General features: G+C 42.1%; 3 protein-coding genes across 3 annotated transcripts in view; 2 read left to right on the plus strand and 1 right to left on the minus strand.

Moving 5' to 3' along the window:
• The window catches only part of bmb (brambleberry), a 5,463-nt gene extending 1,180 nt beyond the window's left edge, over positions 1-4,283 (minus strand). The window contains exons 1-9 of the mRNA XM_035653367.1: positions 4,143-4,283; positions 2,718-2,977; positions 2,443-2,571; positions 2,156-2,341; positions 1,832-2,054; positions 1,619-1,735; positions 1,339-1,518; positions 387-593; positions 145-295 (exon numbers count right to left, since the gene is read on the minus strand). Of these exons, the coding sequence (XP_035509260.1) occupies positions 145-295; positions 387-593; positions 1,339-1,518; positions 1,619-1,735; positions 1,832-2,054; positions 2,156-2,341; positions 2,443-2,571; positions 2,718-2,975 (1,451 nt within the window). The 5' untranslated portion in view covers positions 2,976-2,977; positions 4,143-4,283. The remainder of the gene's footprint in view (positions 1-144; positions 296-386; positions 594-1,338; positions 1,519-1,618; positions 1,736-1,831; positions 2,055-2,155; positions 2,342-2,442; positions 2,572-2,717; positions 2,978-4,142) is intronic.
• Positions 4,284-4,359: 76 nt separating this feature from the next.
• Positions 4,360-10,908, plus strand: pycr3 (pyrroline-5-carboxylate reductase 3). Its single transcript, XM_035653368.1, has 7 exons — positions 4,360-5,319; positions 7,803-7,896; positions 8,000-8,064; positions 8,752-8,931; positions 9,027-9,239; positions 10,187-10,279; positions 10,435-10,908. Exons 1-7 carry the CDS (start codon positions 4,873-4,875, stop codon positions 10,630-10,632), a joined length of 1,290 nt encoding a protein of 429 aa, XP_035509261.1. The 5' UTR covers positions 4,360-4,872; the 3' UTR covers positions 10,633-10,908.
• A 3,963-nt stretch (positions 10,909-14,871) lies between these two features.
• Positions 14,872-22,362, plus strand: eef1db (eukaryotic translation elongation factor 1 delta b (guanine nucleotide exchange protein)). The gene is made up of 9 exons (XM_035653558.1): positions 14,872-17,787; positions 18,190-18,307; positions 18,576-18,647; positions 19,674-19,733; positions 20,054-20,135; positions 20,780-20,892; positions 21,005-21,211; positions 21,330-21,524; positions 22,231-22,362. Exons 1-9 carry the CDS (start codon positions 16,445-16,447, stop codon positions 22,267-22,269), a joined length of 2,229 nt encoding a protein of 742 aa, XP_035509451.1. The 5' UTR covers positions 14,872-16,444; the 3' UTR covers positions 22,270-22,362.
• Positions 22,363-25,300: the final 2,938 nt, after the last annotated feature.

Raw genomic sequence — 25,300 nt, forward strand, 5'->3', positions numbered from 1 at the left:
CACCCTGGATTCTGGGAAATGATACCAGGCTTTTAAAACAATTTCCAGTCATTTTATAGACAAAACAATAATGGTCAGGTTGTCAATAATAAAAATAATAATTAGTTGCAGTTGTACAGTATATAATGAACTCTGCAGACTCACTTCTGCGGTGTAGAGGACGGTGGGTATGAGTGGCAGGATGAAACTGGCTGCTTCTGTGGCTCCACAATCTCACATGGGGCCAGTGGCAGCGGGGCAGCTGGCCTTCCTCTGATCTGGAAGCAGGCCCACAACTGATTCACAAACCAGTGACCTGCAAATACGAAAAAATAAAAACCTTATGACAAGTATAAGAGAATACTGGAGATGCTGTATTCTCCTTGTAAGCAGCTTTCAGTCTGTACCCAGAGACAGAGTGAGCAGCAGCAGGCTGAGGCTGGTCAGATCCAGCGCCGGCTGCTGGTTGACCTCGGCCACTGCATTAAGAGGCACGGTGAGCAGCAACATGGCTCGAGAGAAACCGGGACAACGCAGGAACGTCAGCAGGACGGCACACAGGACGAAGTAGCCTGTATGTGCGATGCATGACCACATGGCCGTCAGGCTCAACCCTGTAATCACAAAAAGCGCAGTGTAAACATAATCCATGGAAAGAAAAGAAAATCTTTGGTTGATTTGGTCTTCCTAATGGTTCTCTGTGGGGTTCCTTACCACAACACTTCCAGTTCAACTGAACAGTTTCTATCTTACATCTATATAATATTGGCCATTAGATTAAAAGTAATGTCTCAAAAGTAATCTCAAAGATTTTGTTGTTTTAGCCATCCTTGTTTTATGATGTGGAAGTTACTTTATATTTCTTTATCTAAAAGTGTTTTCACTTTCACATGTTAGCCTTTGGATTCTTTTATTTTCCTGTGTCTGATAATCCATGAATAAAAGCATTCAATAAATCCTCAGTCTTAATAAAATCCTGGGATTCCACTGAGATCTGCTTTTGATTTTTTTAAGGGCTGCAACTAATGATTGTTTCATTATTAGTTAATCTGCTGATTATTTTCTCAATCGATATTTGTTTAGTCTATGAAATGTCAGAAACTGAGTCAAAACATGTATTCAAATGACTTGTTTTGACCAACCAGCATAATATTGTTACATTTGAGAAGCTGGAGGCATTTTTGCTTATAGCAACGACTATCAATTCATCATTTCAGCCCTGGATTGGATAAAACCTGGATGTAGACTACAGGAAGTGTAAATTCTAAACAGTTTTTGTAACATACATTTTTTTTATTCTTTTGTAGCAGAAGCGCTGACCAAGCTGGACAAATGTGGTCACTGCGCTGAGGGTCTCACCTGCCCAGCCAAGGTAGCCCTGGATCATGTGAAGCCTGTCCTCAATCCGGCCCTGCATGTTATCAAGGTAGTGCAGCATGAAGCCCAGGGTGCTGTTCATGCGCTCCAGTTTGTTCATCAGGTCAGAGTAGTACTGAGAGGTCTGGTCCTGGTACTGCAGGAACTCCGACATACTGTGATCTGAGCCGCCACAGGGGGATGACATAAAAAGACAGAGCTGATTTGATCCAAAACTTTTAAAACTGATGAATTTGGATTTGTGACGCTCTGTTTGGATTACCAATTTTTTGGTAGATGTCCTGAGCTTGGTGTCTGACATCTGCGAGGTCTTTAACAATGGCTTTGTGGCTGTCCTGCACCTCCGAGCCTTGGATCTGCAGATTCTCACTCACGTTCTCTAAAAGGGAGGACGGGTTATAAATATTTGACACTTTATGATACTAGACAGCGTGACGTTAGCTGAGTATACACCGAGTGTTTCTGTCTGTCTCACCCATTCTGTTTGTGATGCCCTGAATGAGCTGGGCTACCAGTTCCTGTCCAGAGGCGATGAGGGCTTTCTCCTGGCCCAGACGCTGCAGGTTGTCCCTCAGTGAACTGTCCATTAGCTCCTGGCCCTCGTACAGTTTCCCCTGTTGGGCCTGCAGAGCACTGTGGCCGTCCAGCAGCTTCTCCAAGGAGGCTGCAGTCAGTTCCTTCAGCTCCTGCTGGCCATCCTGTCACAAAACACCACGATCAGAAAAATCAACCCATGCAGGATCTGATCCTTCACTGCCCACTCCGAGCATGAAGATGAAAGGGCAAAGGACAAGTCTACCTTCAGGTCCTTCATTGCGTCGAGTTGGCTTGTGGCTGTGGAGATGAGAGTGTTGACAGTGTGCTCTGCTCTGCGTCTGAAGAGCTGCTGGCGAGTTGCGTAGCAGACTGAGCGCGCTCTGTTGCTCACTATGTGGTAAGCATTCCAAGTGTCTGAATCCATGTCCGCTGTACACTCTTTTATAGTCTGAAACATCGAAATGAGATCAGAAAGAGCTCCACAAGGACCAAACACACAAACCTTATCGATAAAAAATATTTTCTTTTTATCATAACTTTATATTTTACCATTTCCTCTGTACACGGGTAGGTCTGGCGCCCCTCACTCTCTGACTGGCAGTTAAACAGAACGACTCCAAGCTTCGCGAGCTGCTCCTCTGAGAGGCTTTCACAGCTCGCCTTCAGCTGGGCGACCACCTACAGTGGAGGTCAAATGTTAAAGACAAACCAGTGGACCAATAGTGGACCAGTGCTACTGAGAGACTACTATGGCAACTACTACTGCGTCCAATCTGGTGAAAATGTCCAGAGATGCATTTCAAGGCTCAGAGGCTGAATTTTACCTTATAATGACAGCTGTCTAACGGGCTGATCTCCATATGCTTTGCCTCAGCCAAAAACTTCTCATCGGCAGTAGCCATCTCAAACAGAGCATCCTTTGCGAGAAGCGCTGGGACCGCGGCTGCTGGAGGAGGTGCTGCTGCTGCTGGAGGTGCATCTGCCTGCTTCAGCCACTCAAACAGCCCGCTGACTGCAGGACACTGACAGGCCAGCACGCTGATCAGCAGGAACCACAGGCGGTGGGTCAGGAGGTGGACCATGTCTGCAACCGAAACACAATAACGATGCATCATTTTGACACTTTATATTGGCCAGAGATGATAAATCCACATTTTTTCAGCGTTCATGTAGTCTTGTTGATGGATTCATTTGTAGCTCAGACTGGATGTCACCATTCTGGGTCTTGTATAATGTATTTTTGCAGTCTTACAAAACAAAACTAGCCTCTGGCCCTGTTTTAGGGAAGCTAGCATTCCCCAGTTCATCACAATTTTTTACTTGCCATTAGGAGCATTTTAACAAAATATCTGCTTTTTATTACAGAGAGAAATTAAAGAGACTAAGTGCCATAAAACTCATAGGGAACTTATAGTATTTGGTCTACCTACTTCTTCACATACCATTTCCCCAGTACAGTGAGTGATATTAAATGATCCACACCCTCTACAACAGTATCTGACATTTACAGTATATACTTACTTTTACTTTGAGTTAAACAAAGATAGGAATCGGATTATTTGGTGGTGTAGATCTCCTGCTAAAATTTTGCAGAAGGTGTAATATCCCGGATGCTCGCTAGAGGACGACAACAACAACACAGCCAATATGTTTAATTGATTGATTGATTAATTGAAGATGTATATCCAACATTCTGGATCTGGAATATATTATTAATATGTGGCGTCTTGTCAGTCCATGCAGGATACATATAGCTGTATGCACGACACAATAATACAAATAAACGTTCATTCATTCAGATGTTTGAATGAAGACCACACTGAGGCTTGCCCAGGCATGTCTGCTCTGCTGCACAAGCTCCCACACAGTATTTATATCTGTACACCACTAAAGCATCGTTTGGGCACCATAAAAAGACTCATTTTTACGCATTAGGGAAAACACACAACAGAATCTGATTCAAAAATACAAATATACAAATTCAACTCAGTCAGAAAGCTCCTTTAAATCTCCGCCTGTTTAAAGCACTCTGAAGCAGAATGCACATGAAGTATCACCCATGCCTTCTTTGGAGCAGAAACAGAAAACGGGAAACAAGAGAAGCCCAACTTAAAACTCATCACACATTAGAAAAGCATCCAAAACGCCAACTTGCTGCAGCAACATGTGCACAAAACAACAACAAAACAACAACTATCGTGCCACTAACTGCTCTCTAACGCACACACTGATATCAGTGAACCATGTACCTGTGTGACTTCGCAGGTAACTCCTTTGGCACCGGCTGCCTCACACACAGCTGATCACAATGACACATAAATCCACCAGCTCTCCGCCCTATACCACGAGCACGCAGCCAATGAGATTACTCGCATTTTTGTTGGGGGGGGGGGACGCACAGTAGAGGGGGTGTAGGTGTGGGTGTGTTTGATTTATACACCCCGGCTGAAACGGGAACCCTATGATGCGGAATGTGTGGCTGACAGGAGGCTGCAGGCGCCGCAAGCAAAGGGAGTGAAAAACAAACCCACCGATAGTTCGCTGGAATTCCGCCGGTCGGTGTGTGGATGCCTCCGGGTGAATCCGAGCTAAATTAAACTACAGTTTGAGCTTTTTTACAAAACGCTGGACATCAGAAAATCAGAAACAAAACCACCAGGTGAATAAATATCCTCCCACCAACGGTAGCCGGTGTTATTCACAGCGGGGTTATGTCACTCCGTGTTATTTTATGGTTGTCCAGTCCACACGAAAACACGTGCATTGTGTTTCTAATCTAATCTGTCCTGGATTATTTTCGAGCTATCCCGGGTTATCCCGGGTTTAGATGCTGCAGCAGGGGGGCTAGGGTTTCTGATAGCGTGGGTTTCAAAAGGCAGGCTTTTTAACATTTTATCGGCTCCGTTTTCACCACCTGTAGGCGAAATTTCGGTCGTTGGGGTTGACGTTTGAGCTAACGAGGCTAACGCTGCCACGACAATGGACGAGTCCGGCATCAAGAAGCAGAACTGGGACGTGAAGGAGACGGAGTTGTTTCTGGAAATCCTCAAGGAGCTGGACATGAAGAAGTGCTTGGACGGGAGGAAAGTGAGGAACAACAAACTGTTCAAGGTGGCCCACCGGAGGATGACAGCGGCCGGTTACCACAGGTCCGTGGACCAGTTAAAGTTCCGCTGGAAACTTCTCAAAAGTGCGTATTACAAGTGCAAGAGAGAGCCCGAGTCCCCGGCCCCCACCAAGATCCAGGGCTGGTGGCGGTACGAGAAGACTATGGTCGCTATCATGGAGTCCAGACACCCGCTGGTCGGAGCTGGGGTCAACTCTGACAGGAACGATGAAGTGACTGAAGACTCGGATGGAGAAGCATCCATGCTGCACTGGCCGCAGCCCTGCCCGGACAATTCCTCTCAGAACCTGGATTTAATTGTAGGGGTGATACCGTGGATGCGATGTGTCATTAGATCATGGTTTTCATTTCTTCCATGTGTTGGTCCAGAGTGCATGCATTCATTCATTCACCCCCCCGTCCCTCCCTCCCCACAACCGTGTGCTTGCTGTGAACATGTCTCTGGGTTGTTTCTAATAACACTCATTTACCTGCAGGGAGTCCTGCGTTCATGACTCTTATTTTGGAGGTGTGTGTGGTGGTGTTGTGTTTTGCAATAGGGAGAGAGAAGTTTCTCATATTCTGCCCACCCAAATGCTTGTCTAACACTTTTCATCCTTTCTTTAAACTGGTCTCATTGAGATGGAAGTGCCTGCGTACAAGAAAAAACATTCAGTCAAAGAAATTCACACCACGCAAATGACATACAAAAGGTCCAGTGTGTATTATTTAGGAGGATCTATTGGAAGAAATTGAATATAATATCCATATGTATGTCTTCATTAGTGTGTAATCGGCTCAAAATAAGAATCATTGTGTATTTCTTACCTTTTTAAAAAAGGGCTGTTCTTATCTTCAGAGGTAGCAGGAGGCCGCCATGTTTCTACAGTAGCCTAAAATACTGACTCTAGATGGTTTTGTTTTGTTTTTTCGAGGCCACCGTAGTTTCTCCTACATGCTTGAAATAGGTTGAGTTGAGTCAAGGCAGTTGTAATGTGCAACTACACTGCTGGATCCCACTAAATGCTACACACTGGACCTTTTTTTTTTTTTTAAAGAAAACAAGTGGCATTCAAAATGCTTGAATCTAATCTTTGTAAAATCTTTAAAGAGTTGAGAGAAGTCAACAGCACCATAAACTACAATCTCCAAAATGACCATCAGTGCAGTTTCAACAAGAACTGAGGATTATAACGTTCATGAAGGCAGGATTTATTGCAGGTCTGTTGTATTAAGCTGCATTCGTTTTCACCTCTGACCCAATAAACTGTAGACTGAGTGTAGTTGGTCTCAAGAGGATGTGTGCAAAATAATTCATTCAGTAACATATGGCCTACTTTGGTACAAAAAACAGTCTGTTTTATAGTCATATCTGTCAGTCCGTGGCATTTTTTTCAGCGCCGATCACAAGTTCTCAGAGCCCAAAGTGCCGTCTTCAAGGTACTTGCTTTGCCAGTCAACAGCCCAAAATCCCAATTTCCAATAACTTAAAACAGAAAAGCAGCAACTCCTCACGTTGGACAAACTGGAACCAGCATATGTGTCGTTGGCTGATACCAATACCATGGTGCGTTCTCTTTGCCAAATGTAGATGCATTTCAGAAATCTGATTACTCCCGGCTTTTAGCAGTAACCCGCTCTCTGAAACGTCGTCAGGTTACAAGCTCAAGGGAGAAATCTGATTTACCAGCAGGTTTCTCTGCTGCAGAAACCAGCTTTCTTGGCCCTGTAAACTCTTAACCGGGTTAAAGCTGCAGTTGTATGACAAAAAGACCCAGGACAGGGACACTACGCTTTGGCAGCAGTCTGATTTCTTGCCTTAATTTGATTTATCTCACACTAATCAGGTTCTTTGTGTGCATGTGGACACCGTCGACAACGTGTTATTGATACAAGAATCCCTAAACTACATATTTTATGTACACAGCACAGTAGTACTGAATCACGTTGATTGATCAATTGTGATATCTACTGTAGTGTTGGGATGTAGCGAGGATAATGGATGGCTACAGTAAACTGCTCTCTCCTTTGCTTCAGACAGTTTTTGGGTCTGGAGATGTTCTCCATGGCAGTTCAGCTTTTTTTAGTTAGGTTGAATTTTCTGTGGCGCATACAGTAAGTACATGCTGCTGCTTTATTGTTAAAAGCTTAGCTTGTGCACGCTGTTACATATGTTATCTCGGTGGTCTGTAAAATTCAGCAAAACTGAAAGCACCTCAATACATTTGATAAATATATAACTGATTCTTGATATTTTATTTACATAATAGTTGATTAATTGTCTTTAATGCTGTATCTAACCATTATTTTCATCAGCGAACAATCTGCTGACAGTTTTCTCAGTTCATCGTGTTGTCTATAAAACCTTACCGTTATAATTTCTGTCTTGTCAAGGTTCTGTATTTAAATTGCTTGTTTTATTCAACAGTCCCAAACTCAAAGATACTCACAAAGAACAGAATCAACTCCACTCATTTGACAAGGTGAAACCACTGACCAGTTTGCTTGAAAAATAACTATTGCTCATAATGATGCTCGATTTTCAAAATAGTTGCTGAATAATCGTCCTTCGATCGACTAATCAGTCAGTTGACGAATGGTCGCAGCTTCACTTGTCTCGCAGTGTTATCCTATATAACAGATCGTGATGTTTATGTGTGATTATGTGTGATGCCATTGTTACCGTGGGAACCGTGTCATGACAGTACTGTGTCGTAGGTTGTCCTGTGATTCACACCCTAGTCTTTAGGTGTTAGCATGATGTTGATGTTTCCATTCAAATCTGTTCTCTTCTTTCCTTTAGATCAAAATGGACCCTGAGATGGACTCACAGCTGAAGATTGGTTTTATTGGTGCGGGGAACATGGCCTTCGGCATCGCAAAGGGCATCTTGACGGGTGAGTCAGTCAGGAGAGAGTGGTTGAAACAGAGCAGAGGGGGTTTAAGTAAAGATGTTAACAGTCTCGTGTGTGTGTGTGTGTGTGTGTGTTCCCAATAAAGGAAATGTTCTTCCTGTAAACGTCAAAGTGAGCGCTCCATCCTCCAGGAACCTGGGACGCTTTCAGGTACTTTTTTACTGTAAGATCACGGTTACTGTTTGTAAGATCAGGTTCCTTGTTAAATGGGTCGTTCTCCTGCAAACCAACCCAATGTAATGCTGACCTTGTTCTGTTTCTGTGTAACGTTGTGTGCACAGATAACACCACATTGTGCTGAACTGGCAAAACCAAAGTGCATCCAAATATTTTTGTAAAAAAATAAATACAACTTTTTAAAACTAGCAACGGGGAATTTTCCTTTTCTGTTGATTCTGGCCTCCCTGTGGACAAAAGTGGCAGTGTTTCTACCATCGTGTTAAATTGATTTCGAGGGAAATCTGACTCAGTGACTCTTTTAATCAAAAGAATAACTTAAGTGTTTGTAGGCAGCTTAGTACTAAAACACAGTCACTAGCCTGCTGATAAAGCTCTGGGTGCTTTTAACCAACTGACCTGAGCAACAACCTGTAATTTTGATTCCTACTGTTACATTTACTTGATGCTAATTTTACATTAATTAATATCAAATTTGGGTTCACAAATGATCTAATTTCCTAACTTTACACCTGCCTCTCTCTGTGGTTTGCCTCTGCATGCTGTGTTTTATTTATTGTTTGTCAGTAAGGCGAGGTGAGCTGTTGATTCTTCTTCACCTGTGAGCATGGACTTCACATGCAGGTGAACGTTTGTAACATCCCTCCCATTGGCTTTCAGGAGCTCGGGATTCCCATCACTCATTCCAACATAGAGGTGGTCTGTGGGTCGGATGTGGTTTTTGTAGCCGTCAAACCTCACCTGGTTCCACTCGTTCTCAATGAGGTCTCACAACACGTCACTGACCGACACATAATTGTGTCTGTTGCAGCAGGAGTAACGCTGTCAACACTGGAAGAGGTGAGTGCCCTAGCCCATGTGTAATGGTTCTGAAATGGTGGTTCCTTGGTGATCTAAAGATGAGCAATGTTCTGTTTGTCTCTTTCAATCCCAAGCTCTTGCCGGAGAATTCAGTTGCCATCAGGCTGATGCCAAATCTCCCATGTTTGGTTCAAGAAGGGGCTCTCCTGTTTGCGCGCGGGTCCCATGCAAAACAGGAGGATGGAGCTCTGCTTCGCTCCTTGTTGCACCGCTGTGGTTTGGTGGAGGAGGGACCTGAGTCCTGGATCGACATTCACACTGGACTGAGCGGGAGTGGAGTCGCTTTTGTGAGTGTCCCAGGATTGTGTGGTTTGCAGTAGGGATGCACCGATATTCGCCTTGTTGACTGACTTTGCCTGTGGCTGATGTTTATTTGTTTCGTCAGCAGTTACGCTGACTAAATGTGTTGGTTCCTTCTAACTCTGAGATTGGAGAAATAGTCAGCTCTGTTCTCCAGCACTGGCACAAATCACAACCTAACATTGATGTGCTCCATGCAGCAGCACAGACAGTCAGCAGCTGTTCAGCTCTGCCTCTCACATCTTGGATGAGAAGAGGAATAGACTCAGCTGCATCAAGCCAGAGATGCTTATCTCTGTAGATTTCTTTGTTTCCCTGGCACAAAATAATGAACAAATAAATTGTTCTTTTAAGCATCGTACCGGCCCAGAATTTCCCAATCGATGCATCTCTGTTTCGGAGGAAAACTTTGTAACAGCTGGCAGACTATTGTAATAAGACTTCCTCAAAACAAAAAAGTTAATGTTGATTGATAATAAGATTCAGGCCAGTTTTATATTTAGTTACCAATGTAAGGAGTTTTCATAATCACAATGAATCTTACTGAATCTCTGCTTTTGTCTACAGAGTATTAATACAGAGTCAAACTCCATCTTTCTGTATTTCTTGAAAATTTTGTCTTAAGCAACTGAATCTAATCATATAATATAAAACGTTGTTTCAGTGTTTTACTGAGACTTGTACAGAATACAAAATAATGTCCTAAAGTAAGTTTCAAGTCTTTGAAATTAAAGGAATTCAAAGCAACTTCCAAAAATCTAACACAACACAATAAAATGGTACAACATCCTGATATGATACCACAGAAATTGTGTACATTGCAGTAATATAAAGTCACAAACACGCTTGTGTGCCCTTTTCTCTTTTTGTGGAACAGAAAGAAAACAGAATTTGTGCACATTTTGACTGGGCTGCATGTGATCCCTCTCTGCAGGTGTATCTGTTTGCTGAAGCGCTGGCAGAAGGAGCTGTTAAAATGGGAATGCCAAGTGCTCTGGCACACAGCATCGCATCTCAAACTGTTCTGGTCAGTTTCACTGTGTGCGAGTTTTCGCTTCACTGTGGCGACATCAGCAATTTTATTATTGCTAAGAATACTCTTTACTCTTTCACATTTTATGCATGCCAGCACAATGCCTGAGCCCACCGTCATTAATTTGGTTCCTGTTCCATCTGTCGCAGGGCGCCGGCAGATTATTACGTGACTCTGGGAAGCATCCGGCTCAGCTCCGCTCTGAGGTCTGCACCCCAGGTGGAACTACCATCTACGGGCTTCACACCCTGGAGCAGGGCGGTGTGAGGGCGTCGACCATGAGCGCCGTGGAATCTGCCACCGAGAGAGCCAGGGAGCTCGGCCGGAAGTCAGCATGCAGGAAATGACGGCCGCTGTTTGCCTTTATATACCCGCTCAGTGGACCTTATTCAAGCCTAACAATAAACTGACTTTTTGGCTCAACCAATCACAATGGAACACAAAGACAAAGACTTGTCCATTTTTTATTTTATTTCATTTTCTCCCTTTTATTTTTCCCTTTTTAAGTGCAGTTCATACTCATTCATACTCTTTTTCATGTCTTTGACCGGAGGGATTAGTTGTGAGCAAAAAGGAAATATTGTCTTAATCTTGACATTGACGAGTAAATTATTCGATCATGAGCCTGTGATTTATTTGAGAGAATGGCTACTTCTACATGCACACCAATAATCCAGTCTTTACTCACTAAGGCAGTAATGCAAGTAAGGTGTCGCCCAAATTAGATTATTCCTGTGGTTGTGGATATTGTAATCACAATAAGATGCACAGTAATTCTATTTTAGGCACATTTATTGAAGGCCTTGTTAGACTTCAATAAAGGCTGGGGTGGGGGAGGGAGACTTTACTCTGTAGCATCGATCAGTCCAAGAATCAACTTGTTTAAACTTACTAAAGCCTTACTAGCAATGATTGGGTATATTATGTGCATGTAATGTGGACTACAGGATGGAAGTGAAATGTGTGGATGTATTTAATTATATTAAAATATAGTATTTAATATTTGGCCAAATGAAGCTTAAAACTTAAATTTGGAATAGTGTCAGAGTGATCGTGGTTGTGCAGCTGCTGATAGTTTCTGTCCCAGGTGTAGTGAACATCTACAGTATTTACTGGCTTTGTGTATAACACAATGTTGAGAAATAATATTCATGATCTACGATGCCGAGTGTGTAGGATGGGTTTTCATAAAGTGTCATAATGTGAACCGGCTCCCTTTGTGCATTGACTTATTTTTTGAGTTGAAGCTCAAATTCTCAATGACTAGAGGCGATATGAAGTCACACAGATCAGTAGAAAAATAGATGGAACTGCTTTTCTCTGTTTTATATCATTGTAAATTGAATATTTGGGGGTTTTGGATTGTTGGTAGGATGAAAAACAATTTCAAGACATCACTTTAGAGTTCAGGAAATTGTGATGGGTAAATTTTCCACCTTTTTTTGTTTTGTTAACCATTTAATTACCAACCATTAACTGATTTATCCAGAAAATAACTGGAGGATTTACTTATATTGAACATAATTCTTAGTTACAGTCCTAATCTCACCATGTTTCTGGATCAACCTATAGAGTGAGCCCAGCATCATGTAATGAGTCTGACATGATCTCCACAACTGCTACTACATGTGTTATATTTTCACTGGCTAGAGAAGAATCTTATGCAAACATGAGCAAAAACAACAATAGCTTCAAAGGTTTCAAAGTTGAATTTCTGAAAATATATTCTGAAACAGAAGAGAATTTGATTTCTGTTTTAAGGAAATTAAGGTTTTTTTCTTGCCACTGCTTTGTCTGTCACATTACTGGGTTTAAGAGTTGGGGAAATGTGTGAAGTTTTACAGCAACACATAAGATGTCATAAACAGTAAAAGCTTATCATACTGGGACAAAGGTTGAAAGTGCAGGAAGTCGTCCTTTAAAGCTGCTGTAGGTAACTTTTATAAAAAATCTGTTTCCTCTGGCTCGTTGTAGTGCTCCTAATGGCATTTGCAAGAAAATATATTAATATGTTTTAGCTGATTGTTGAATCTCATCCATCCTGGGAATGTGACTCAGCAATCAACTATCTCTCTGGCCTCTGATTGGTCATCGTTCAGGCCCTGGTGGATTCTTTCCAAATGCCATTAGGAGCACAATGAAGAGCCAGAGGAAGCAGATTTTTTCGCAGATTATCTGTCTCATGTAATACTATCAGGATATAATGAAAAATATGACAAAAAGTATTTTTTATAAAGATAGATAGATAGATACTTTATTTATCCCGAGGGAAATTCAAGTATCCTGTAGCATACAAAATACAAAACATACATTAAATGTACATTAAACTAAAATTAAAAAACCCTGACCTTAAGAATAGAATTAAAAATAAAATAGAAGATAAAATATTAAGTATTATATATATCATATATAAAATTAACGGTATCTACAGTAAACAGTGCAAATAATAATAAAATGACCTACTGCAGCTTTAAACTAACTAAACTCCTGGAGGTCACAGTTTCTAACGTATATTCACATCACTGAGGGTCAACTATGCATGATATTAAAGATGGGGCAACATTAATGATTCATAATACCTCCCCCACCCGTCTAAGATCACACAACCCCCGCTGCTCCTTGCTTCCTCCTCCTCTTCCTCCTCCTCTTCCTCCTCCTCCTCTTCCTCACTCACGGCTGGAGAAGCACACGTTTTATCCACCGGCCTGGTTTCTCGCACCGACAGGACACACACACACACAAAAGAAAACAGCAGTAAGTAAGGTTCCCGCTGCCTGACAGCCGGGGGTTTCAGTGCGGGGCTGAATGCGGGGCTTCATTTAAACACGTTTAGTGGAGATAAAAGATGAATGAACATGAACAGCAGCAGCGAGCTCGACGTGTGTTGGCCGATGCTAGCAGCCTGCTAGTGCTAACGCGGATGTCACGCCGGCTGGACACCGGCTCCAATGGCCGCTGTTATATTCTGACATTATATGTATTTATATACACACGACCGAAAGGAAGAAGTAAAGCTTTAGGGGTCACATTTTGGTTGCTTTGGTGTGTTTTAAATGAAATGCTAAGCGCCTGCTGTTTTGTCCTAGCTGCTTGAACATGACAGATTGGGTAGTGTTGAGGTTAGCAGGGAGCTCCTTTGGATGGGGACAGCTGATTTTAATGCTTCTCTTCTTTATTGTGTAACATCCTGTACGACAGACCTTTCTTTATGATACATTTATCATCTTTTTAGGGAAAGTTTTCAAGTGTAAAGTCCTTTTTTAAGAGGAGCCTGTTATCTGTAACTGTACTGTAAACTGATACAGTTCAGATGTGTGCTTGAGGATGGCTCTTGGGAGAATTAGATTTAAACTTTAAATGATATAAAATGACTGTATTAATGGTAAGTCTGTCTTGCTGAAGCGCCCTTGAGCAAATCACTGTACCCCACCCCTTCCTGGGGTGTTGTAATGCATCTGACCCTGCAATTGATCTCCTTGTGGGGATGGTAATCCTTTACATTGGCATCACTGGTTGTGGACACTTGACACGGGTTATATGATGATGAGATTGCAGAAATATTCATATGTGCACGACGAAATAAGTGAGCACTTAAAGGATATGTATTTTTATATGTATGTCGGCAACTAGATAGATAGATAGATAGATAGATAGATAGATAGATACTTTATTTATCCCGAGGGAAAGGAAATAGAAATAGCTTGGTATCTAATCTGGTGTAAGAAAACATAATCTTGTTGGGTACAGACCCCAACAAGTTTCACATCATCATGATTTTAATTTCCCACACTAATCGTGACGTAATATCTGTCACAATAATTTCAATATGATGTTTTTGAAGTATTAGTGTAAGCCTAATGTAACGTATCTGCCGAACAGCTCAACTGTTGTCAAACTCGTTCCTTTATTACAATTAACATGGACACGGGTTTATTTTTAGTCAGTCCCCACATACACCGTCCTGCTGCCAGAAATACTTACTAGAGCGCCAAATGTGTATTAATACGCTGCTTAAAATAGTCCATTGTTTCCTTCTGTTTTTGAAAGGCATTTGTTAAAACCTACAAGGCTCGGCTTCGATTAGAGGAGTTGCAAAGTATTGAGAGTTGGCACTACCACATTGTTGGTTTTGGTGTAGTCCATCTAAAATAGTTCATACACTGGTTGTCAATAGAGCTGCATCAGAAGGGGCGTGTCCTAAAAATAACCCCCTAAAGAAAACACAAGAAATGATCAAATGTGGCCGAGAGATCTGGCACATACAGTCTGCATACAAGAGTGCTGTTATCGACGCTTTAACAACACTCCTAATGTTGCATTCTGGTAGGACAAGCTTTACAGAAAATGTTCATTTTTGATGATGGCGAGGAAACTAAGCTGTCCCTAGGGGCTTCCATTTGAAGGGAGGAGAAAAGCAGATAAAGTAGGGAGGAGGAGGAGGGGGAGGGGGGGCTTTGGGATGCATCCAAGTTGTTGCTTGATATCAGAGGCATTTATTTAGAGACATCTTTAACACGTAGCTTCTTTCCCCTCGTCTTGCATTCAGAATTTGACAAGTGAGTATTCTGTATAACCCTGACATTTGCCTCCTGTTCTTGAGTTTTCTTTTGTCCAAACCCTTTTGTATCCGCTTCACTGTTTTGCAAGGTGGTGATTGTTCACTTTCTTTTTTTAATGGCTTGCGGTTAACTGGATGAAAAGAACGTGTTGAGCATTTGATTTTCATACTAATATAAGCTCAACACCTTTTACCGAGGAAGGTGAGTCGAGAGCTTTTTCTAATAGACATGAAGCAGGAAATGCCTTCCCAAAGCAGTGCCCACGTCTATGTCAGTGGTGCAATAGTGTTACTAATATAATAATATAATATTACTAACATCCACATGGTGAAACATTAAGGGAATGCATTTCCTGTATTACAACAGAATAACGTAACGTCAGGAAAATGGCATGGCTTGAGCTTTGTGTGATTTGTTAAAAGAGCAAAACCTCAATGTCAGTACTGATGATGAGTTTTCTTGCATGGTGTCAGTGCTTTTCAAAGATCCATCAAGGTTAGCATGTGATTTTTAAGCTCCAGTATTTTGCCTTTTGATTTGTCACATTCTTTTCTTTTTTTGTATGTCCTTGTGTGATTGTGTCATGGTTTGTCAAGTCTTTTGTCAATTTTTTAGAGTTCAAAATGAAATGGAATTTAATTTCATAACAAAGTTATGGAGAAAATGGCTCAAAATGAAGTGATGGTTAGACATAATGCACCAGTTAACAGAACATTATAATGTTGAAGAGCCATGATACTTACATGCATCTTATGAAAACATAATTAAACAGAAGACATTATGCTAATTGCATTCACAGACATTGCCTGAATGTACCTTTGGTAAATGCCTTCGCAGGATGAGCGTGATAACGATGGGCTGTAGTGTTACAGTGGCACTGCAGAACTCTACTGTGTCACTTTAAAGCATATAGAACAAGCTGGACACAAATACATTGCATGATGATATGTGCGTCTTCCTGTCTGGCTAAATATAGCTGTGTGTATGTTTTCATTGCAAAAACTGTACTTAAAAGCAATCATTGTCCAAGTTCCACTAACGGCAAACCCAAGTCATGTCTACCAGCAGTGCTGGTCGTGTGTAAAGTGTAAGTGGTGTTTGTCTGTTTGGGAAATCATTGTGTAGCAGGAACTGCAGCTCAGATCAGAACTGGCATTTTTAATTTCTGGCTTCATTTAGACAGTCTCCAGCTGGCATTAACACTGACTTTCCTGCTGTTTGTCTGTCAAAGCATGAAAGTCAGTGTTAATTGTCCCTTACTTAATTCTTGAGTTTATACCATGTGAGCTTCGCTTCATTAGGATTCTTTACTTGATACTGACACTTGACAAATCTCACTGAAGTTGATTCCATTCACTAAACACTTGTGTTCATCTGCATGGTTTTCTTCTCATTTCCTGCATGCTTCTCGTGTTTCTCTGGGACTGATTCGTAGACTCTGTTTTGTAGTGTATTATCATACATACAACTCTATAACAGTCAGTTTGTTTGTCTAATAGATCAATCCCTTTTTGTCTCTTAACCTTCCTGTGTCTCTCTAACTAATCCAAAAGCCTGTACCTGTTATTCTCTTCTTTTTTCTTCCTGCAACGGATCAAAGATGATGTCTAAGAAGATCCCCCAGTGCTCTGCAGTGGATCAGTCAGAGCACGATCAGCCTCCCAGCAATTGTCAGGTGGACCGGTCCGCAAATGCAGCACTGGGGTGCAGGAAGAAGGCTGAATCAGGTCAAAGAAACGGAGAGACGGCGTCATCATCCCCAGAGAGCGGCAGCTTGAACGGAGATGGAAAGCGCAGCGGAAAAAGCCGCCGTCGCAAGAAACGATCATCCAATCCCGAGAGTCGTTCTGAGGGGAAGGTGGACATTAAGACCAAGAGTGAAGAGAAGCCAGACAAAAGGACCGGCCAGCCGCCTGACCCCCGGGCCGGGCTCATTGGCCTGCAGTCCGAGTGTGCTAGTGTGTGGTTTGAACGCAGCATCTACGAGCGAGCCGAGAGCCTCTACCAGTGTTGGCTGGCGAGCTCCTCCAATGGGACCACCCAGTCAAACCGGTCACCCCCAGCCCCAGGGAAACATTCAAAGTCTCCGTCCACTGTGGCTCCATCTTCCTCAGGACAGGCGTGCCACCACGGTGATCAGGTGGCGTGCCACCACGTCGTCCAGGCCGTGTGGGTGAACAAGACCACCTTTGACCAAGCAGAACGCCGCTTCGTAGAAGCATCCACGCCGTCCATTCCAAATTCTCTAGACATCCCAGCCCAGCCCAACCGCGCCATTGCACCCAGAACACCCGACGAAGGATATCAGTCTCTAGCCCCGACTCCTGCCACCCCTGTCGCCCAACAAGCAGCTGTCACGCCAACCAATCGACAGTCGATTAACGGCCTGCCCCGCATCCCCGTGGAGCTGCTGAGAGATGTGTGGCTGGAGAAACCGCTGTATGACCGCGCCGAAGCAGCCTTCTACCAGAATCTGTACGGTAACAATTCCTCCAAACGCTCCAGCTCCGCCTCCACTTCCAGAAGTAGTGACCACCCTCAAAGCCTTGTAGAAGAGGAGGAGGAGGAAGAAGAGGAAGTGGTGGTGGAGGAAAAACGGGTGGTCCCGCAGGGTAAAGCAGAAGTCTTCCACGCTCTGCTCCCTATTCAGGAGGAAGAGGAGCCGGCCGAGGTCCTAGAGAAGGAAGAGGAGTCGGGGGCCGGAGTTTGCTACTTTGCGCACCCGGACAACGAGCGGGTGTGGTTGGACAAATGGCGGTATGATGCTGCAGAGAGCCGTTTCCATGGTTACAGTGGGAGTGAAGCTGTGGTGGCGAAGAAGGGCCGGCGGCCAGAAGCGGCATCGGTTACCTCCCCCGCCCCAATGAGGGACAAGTATGACCAAACCGGGAGAATGGAGCCGCTCCAGATGTTTCAGTTTTACCTTTCATTGTTTTTCTTTACGTAATCATGTGTTTCCCCATTGTTTCTGAGTGCCTGAACATTACTCTTATTCATTTGTCTTGGTTCATCGATTCTTTATTCCTTGAGGTCTGTTTCAACATTTCCAGAATGACTGTTGTTTGTATGAACCATTGTTGCGTTTTGCCAATTGAACTCCATTTTAACGTTTCTGTTGCACAGTTGCTTTGGGGTGGTCTGTTTGTGGGGAGTGTAGATAAAAGAATACATAAAATAAGCCATTTTATGATGGAAAATGTAAGATGTATTTAATATAGATCACATAGAAAGTGATTTAAGCATAATTATTATAAGTAGTAATAAGATTTATTTTTTCCTTTTTCCCTGACCTCCTGTGTCGTGTTCATACATCCCTCTCTTGTCCTTCCTTGCTCTCGTCTGTAGAAACATGAGTTCCGTGGACTTTCTGGCCCAGGAGAAGATCTGGTTTGACAAACCTCGCTATGACGAGGCAGAGAGACGCTTCTATGAGCGAATGAACGGCTCCTCACAACCATCACAGGTACCGTATTTGTGCTCATTCTTCAAGTTCTCTTTTGTATTGATATTACATTGACCAGATTTAAAAACTTGGTGCAGTCTATCCACTCTGCATAAGCACTTTATGATGATATGATGAAGAGGGCTAATGTACAAGGTTGAAAAAAAATATAGCTTACAAAGACACATTGAATCTGTTGAGTCTCTCAATATTAGTGTTACTGAAACTTTGCAAAGGATGAATAAAGTAAAAGATGGATCTACATTGACATGTATTATTTTTCTTTAAGGACGTTGGAGCTAACACCATTCTGCAAGACATTGCTCGGGCCCGAGAGAACATCCAGAAATCTCTAGCAGGAGTAAGTACACGCTGTGGGCCGACTCTGCCTCTTATCTTCACAGTACTGAACGTGTAGTCTGAGCAAACTGTAGCCCCAAATAAGCTAAGGTCACACCTCTTGTACACACATTGACACGTCACTATTATATGGCCTGAACATCGGATTAATGAAACACGATGAGAAACCTTCAGTGAAAGGCAATTTCTTTCTTTCTGCTCAGCATAGTGTGCTTTGCTGATTGTAATGACTTTTAATCAAACTTCATTTTTATATTTTGTATAGCCCCTTTCATACAGATGAGTGCAGTCCTTTAAAATGACTGACAAGCTGATAATAAGACAGACCAAGTCTAGGCTGTAATAGAGGGGAATACAAACTTGGTGGAATAGAAAAAAACGATACAACAAAGACAAAAAGACGATAAAATAGATTGAAGAGCTGTAACAATAAAATAATTTAATACAAGCTAGACTAGAAACTAAAATATATGTAAAGAAGAAAAGACTAAATTAAAATAAATCTAAGAGGAATAAAAAATAAAATAAGTGAATAAAATAAAGTGAACGTCCAGCTGAAGTGGTAGGTTTAAGTTTGTATTGTTCCCCTAATTGCAGGACTGATATAATTCCTTCACCACTGAGTCGTAACATTTAGGAAGATTATTATCCCAGTGCCTTAAATCATGTTTTGTATTTCTAAAATGACATTATATTTTTTTTAGAGGTTAGAAGTTTAGAAGTTTTTAGAGGTTTTCTTTTTATGGTTCCCCTGACAGGTTTAACTAAATAGTGTAATAGTGTTGCTGATAAAAATAGTTTAGGTAGAAGCTTGGTGTTCAGCTGAAGCCATCCTTCCTCTACAGAGACATGAGTGTCAGTGTGGACATACAGTAGCTGCCTTCATTCTGCCATCTTCCATAACCTGCCAGCCCTACAGGGTTTTGGTCAGTTTGCTTTCTGTTTCACACTCCTCAGTGGCAATCCTTCAGCTTCTGTTCTGTTCCTCCATCCCTCCCTTTTTCATGCTTTAAATCCCCCCCCCCAGCTGAAGAATACATTGTGTAGCAGAGGGTCTGCTCAACCTTCCAGCCAACAGTCCCAGCTTGTAAGTGCCGCCAAGCCTTGTGTTTCCCTGGGAAACCCCTCGCTGACACCCCCCCGCTCGAGTTTGAGTTTTCCTGAGTTCAACCTTTACCTCCGCTTGTAGATGTTTTTGTGTGGAGTGTTGCAGACCAAGTAGCTGCTTATCACTTTCTATCAGGCTCCATCTACAGCTCCTGTGTTTCTGCTGCTGAGATGGACGCTGGCTGTGTGTTGTGTGTTAACATACAAAGTCTGCTTAACAGGGTTTGATGAAAGGACTAACACTGTTTGGGCCATTGGATGTTGCCCTCAGTAAACTCTCTTTGTGTCTTTACTGTGCAGAGCAGCAGCAGTGCAGCTGATCAAGGAGAAATCGTCTCCCGCATTAAGAGCCTGGAGCTGGAGAACCAGAGCTTACACAAAGGTGGGTTGGTTTGACGTCGATCAAATATTAATGCATTTGTTTTGTTCACCTGTGTGGAGGCTATTTCAGTGTGCTCAGGGACTGTGTGGGTATTATATAAGCCACCATTAGCAATTCAGAATAATCAAATGTAGTGCTGTCACAATTACTTTGGCTTTTTTATTTGACAAATAACAATTTTAGGTAATTTGTCAAAAGTGTTTTTTCAGTTTTTCTTTATAATTATAAACAATACATTTTTGAAACTGTTAGTAATTCAAAGTCAGCAATTGCAAGAGGACTCCTCTGGCATGCAGCTTATGAGGATGATTTGTCCTTATTTTATATATATATATATTTGATATACTAAATAATTGATTAATTGAGAAGGTTAGATCAATGGAAATATTTGTTGCATAATTAATTGGAGCCCTAATCACCTCGTCTGTCTATGTTAAGGCTGACAAATGGTCATCACATGTAACCTGAGCCAACTTAGCCAACTTGTCTAAAAACTGCTCTTTTATATGACCAACAAACTACAAAAATACTCAACTAGACAAATGCTACAATGAATTGTCGTGGCTTGTTGTTTATTGTCATTTATCTTTGTATGTGTTCCCTTCCTGTACAAACACTCACTGACTCTGGTCCTCTTTCTTTAGTCGTCGATGACTTGAGGGCTGCTCTTTCCAAACTGGAATGTCGTGTGGCCGTTCTGGAGAAATCTCCCACTGCTGTGACCCCGGCTCCCACTCCTTCAGTTCCCTACACTAATGTGAGTTTAGATCAACCGCTTTTATCAACTCCATCATCTTGTCTCAGTTTTATTGTAGCTCCAGTATGTCACCACCTCTGTGTGAGCATGTGCTTATTTTTACTCTGTTCAGGGAACTACCGTCCAGCAGAAGACCTCCGCCCCGGTTAAAGAGGAAGAGGATGATGACGACGATGATGATATTGACCTGTTTGGTAGTGATGATGATGATGAAGAGGCAGAGAAACTCAAAGAGCAGAGATTGAAAGAGTATGCAGAGAAGAAGGCCAAGAAGCCCGGCATCATCGCCAAGTCCTCCATCTTATTGGATGTCAAACCTGTAAGTCCTGATTTACTCCACATTCATCAGAGTCTGAAAATATGAATAACAACAAGCTGAATACATTTTTTGTGTATAAGTTTGAGACTGACAGCTCTCTTCCCCTGCCTTTTTTTAGTGGGATGATGAAACCAACATGGCGAAGCTGGAGGAGTGCGTGCGCTCGGTGCAGGCTGACGGTCTGTTATGGGGCACGTCCAAACTGGTTCCTGTGGGTTACGGCATCAAGAAGCTCCAGATCGCATGTGTGGTGGAGGACGACAAGGTGGGAACAGACATGTTGGAGGAGGAAATCACCAAGTTTGAAGACTATGTAAGTACTGTGCAATACACTTGGTGTTCCTGCAAAGGGCTCACACGCACACACACTTTTAAACATCTGGAATTGACTATCTTGATATTTGTGAGTTAACGGGGAATCTGCAAGTCTTAAAAAGTAGTCTGCAATTCCACTGACTATGTGAATGAGTAAACAAATTCAGTGTTTATGTAGTTTTTTGTGAAGACATTCAGTTAACATTATTCTAAGCTTAAATAGTCTTAAAGTGTCTGTGTGAACTTGATTTTACTGTATTGATCTATATTAAGACACCTAACCAAATTAAATATCCTGACTGGTAAACTCAGCTCCCAGTTAATTAGGCCCACCTAGCTAAATCTAATGCGGTCTTATACAGCTGTCCTGCAATAAGTCCCGAAGATAATGATGTTCAGTATTTGTTGACATTGTTTTCGGTTAAGTTGAGTCAACATAAAAAACTGAACGTTGTACCCTTCATGATAACATTTATTGCAGGGCTTGTGCTAGCCTGCATTACCCTTAGCTTGGCGTACCTAATTAACTGGTACAAGTCAGTGAATCTTCTTCTCAGTCACTGCCAGCACGTTGCTGCCATCATGTGGTCACAATGAGGCTGAAACAAAGGATTGTCCAGTTACTGTACAACACAAATCAGAGTAGCGTTCCCCAGGTGTGAGGGAGCCTGGAGAATAACCCCGTTCCTTCTGCTCTGTTTCAGATCCAGAGTGTCGACGTAGCAGCTTTCAACAAGATCTGATTCCAGTGTGTCTTTCTGTCTTTCGTAAACGCTTTGTTTCTCTGCTGATTATGTCAACGGTTAATAATAATAAAATCCAACTCTTGCACTGAAGCTAACGTCTCATGGAGTATGATTTAAGAAGATGGAAACAAATGTAGTGTTCTTGTCCTCAGTTTGTAAGGATCATGAACTGATCGACGAGGCACCCAGATTTTTAGACGTTTACTTCTTACTCAAACAATGGAAGTGAAAGGAATTTAGTTTGTGGTTGTACACCATTTAAAAAGTCAACAGCAAGTCTTAACAGAAACAAAGGCCTGGTTACTGACGGTTTCTTCCTGTAGAAAGTAGTTCCAGTGAAAAGTCCTCAGTGAGGTTTATGGATTGGTTAGAGAAGCAGGGACATTGTTTTTGCAAAGAGGTGCTGTCAATTTTCTAGAAGTCATTTTTATGTTATCAGCGCCACAAACAAAATTCATTTTCCTGTAGTATTGGGGTGGAGGCAGAAATCTCAGCTATATATTTCAAAACTATATCTACAGTATGCTGAACACTGCAGGGATCAGACTACGTGACACTGCAGTTGTAATTGTCACTGTCAGTTGAGGTAGATGTTAAACTCAGACCAATCCCAGCTGACAGTGTTTCACTTCAGGCCTGACACCTGAATGTTAACCATGGTGACCAGATCATGTCGGAAATGTCCAACTAGTAACATATTATATATTATAACAGACATAACATTGGTTGTTGTCCACACTACACAGGATAAAATGACAGCCTAATGGACTGATGTCATGTAGTCTGATCCTGGCAAAAACACATCAGTCCCTGAGGTATTACCAGCCTTCACTGATAATATACAGTATATCCAACTAGCTATCAGTGCAGGAACACTGTCAGTACTAGAGCCTGACTGACAGCTCATTTCTGAGGCTATATAAAAAAAACTAAACACATACAATAAAAATATTGAAGTTCAGGTTACAAAAATAATAAAAATGCCAATTAGAAATGATCTATAATAAACTACACTATATACTATATTATACTATATTTTTTATTGGGCAACATTTACTTTACTAAAAACACTCAATTACTGACCTAATGAGCGTGTAGATGTTCAGATGTTCAGGTGTACAGAAGCACAGCGGACCCTGGTGGTCCAGGAACAGTTTGGTCCTGCAGGACGTCGAGCTGGGTGGAACCTCCACCGCCTGCACCTCGTTTCCATGGCAGAAGGAAGACGGAGAGTTGTGTCCCAGTCTGCACTCGTTGGATGATCCCTCAGGATAAAATTGGATAAAACAATACAATGAAACAGAAGAAAGGAGGCGAATCAGCTGTTGAGAAAAAGCTGCTGGTGTGTTTGCGGCTGCAGGAGAGCAGCGCTCCAGAGACTCTCAGAAAGAGAACCAAGTTCAGATTGGACAATTATTGAGATCATTGTTGTGGAACTTTTGCTTTGTACTTGTATTGTACTATCTCTAAAAGAAGAGAGGATGTCTATAGACAGGTAGGATTAACATTTCAGCAATAAAATCACAAACAAAATCACTATCATAATAATGTCTGTCAAGTTATTAAGTTTGTAAGTATGTTTCATACTCTGTACTTTTATTACAAAGTCTGTTTTACTGTATGTACAAGAGTAAGTATGATTCTTAAAGGAATTCAATTATATTGAAGTTTGTTGCCAGTTCATTTACTTTCAATTGACTAACTGATTAATCTCCTTATGATTTCAGCTCTAGTGGTATTAATATGCAGTGTGCTGACCCAAAATGTGATGAAACCATTTCAGTAAAGGAGGACCTTCGTGTTGTTTTTCTGTTATTGTGTTCTTAAGGGTGTGTCAGCACACACACTGACACAAAGACCATGATGACACAACCCCATGGTGGCAGTACATAAATATTTTAGCGAATAAAACAAGCTCATAAAACAACTCCATATCTACTATGCACTGGGGGCGAAAGCAGAGCAGGCAGTTAGTGCAGTTAAATGCATTGTAACATTCAGAAGGACTGCACACTTTGTTTCTGCCTCTTTGATTTGCTCTGCAAGATGTCTCAGAAACAGCAACATGACAGAATAAAACCACGTGTCAACAAAAATGTTACCTTAATAAACCTTTAGGAATCAATGTTACTAGAAGAGTCCTCACCTCTCCATTAGTCCTCTCGGGGTGGACCGAGGACGCATTAAAGGCAGGGTCCAAAGGAGGAACAGAGGGGTTCACAGCACCCATACTGAAGCTGGCGCTGCACTGTCACAGCTGCAGACTCGCTGGCGGTCCCTGTAGTCTGTCGGGCAGCTCAAACAGTAGCTGTGGCCACATGGGATGGTGACTGAGGACCCTGAGGAGCTGGGCTGCGCTGGTTCAGGTTCACAGTGACAGCGCCTGAGCCACTGCTGCAGCACAGAGAGACAGCAGATAACGTGTGCATCAAGTAGTGAAACAGCTTCTATACCTGCACAGCAGGAGCGCCTACTTTCTCTCCATTGTTGGTCATAATACAGCTCTTTACGTAATATTATCTTCATTATATGAAACTGCACTGAACTAACAGTTTGTTTTGTCGCATGAAGGTACCCTGTGTACTGCTCTGTTTGTATGGCTGCATTATAAACAACTTCAGAGAGCAGAAATATAGATATATGACCCGTATAAACAAAAAGAAGACTGCAGGCTGCTGTAAACAAACAAGTTAAATACAATTTGCAAATGTCTGAGGTAAAGCCTTCAGAAAACAGACAATGCAGTCAGTGAGAGACTGTGAGCGCAAACCGAGTATCTATTGACTTTTTATCTATTAACTTTACTATTGTATGTAATTGTTTTCTGTGCGTGCTGCTCACTTTATCTCAAACAGGATTTAGCCTACAGAGGTAATGCAGTTTAATCACATTATATTCTGCAGTGCACCACATGATGGCAGCAGGTTTCATTTATTTTGAATGTAGTTTATAATACACTGAATGAACACTGTACAATTAAAGCTCCCTCTTTAAGATTTTACAGGTAACTTTAAATGGTCAGTTAGAC

Source organism: Morone saxatilis, unplaced genomic scaffold (genome assembly GCF_004916995.1).
Source record: "Morone saxatilis isolate NCDOM2014 unplaced genomic scaffold, NCSU_SB_2.0 Contig12, whole genome shotgun sequence".
Taxonomy (NCBI): Eukaryota; Metazoa; Chordata; class Actinopteri; family Moronidae; genus Morone; species Morone saxatilis.

What these genes read in the sequence shown, in the direction of transcription:
- pycr3 (XM_035653368.1), top strand. Translation starts at nt 4,873, where the DNA reads ATGGACGAGTCCGGCATCAAGAAGCAGAACTGGGACGTGAAGGAGACG. An exon ending in CGCAAAGGGCATCTTGACGG is followed by an intron (nt 7,897 to 7,999) that starts GTGAGTCAGTCA and finishes TTCCCAATAAAG; the next exon opens with GAAATGTTCTTCCTGTAAAC. An exon ending in TCGCATCTCAAACTGTTCTG is followed by an intron (nt 10,280 to 10,434) that starts GTCAGTTTCACT and finishes CATCTGTCGCAG; the next exon opens with GGCGCCGGCAGATTATTACG.
- eef1db (XM_035653558.1), top strand. Translation starts at nt 16,445, where the DNA reads ATGATGTCTAAGAAGATCCCCCAGTGCTCTGCAGTGGATCAGTCAGAG. An exon ending in CTTTCATTGTTTTTCTTTAC is followed by an intron (nt 17,788 to 18,189) that starts GTAATCATGTGT and finishes TCTCGTCTGTAG; the next exon opens with AAACATGAGTTCCGTGGACT. An exon ending in GCTCCTCACAACCATCACAG is followed by an intron (nt 18,308 to 18,575) that starts GTACCGTATTTG and finishes TTTTTCTTTAAG; the next exon opens with GACGTTGGAGCTAACACCAT.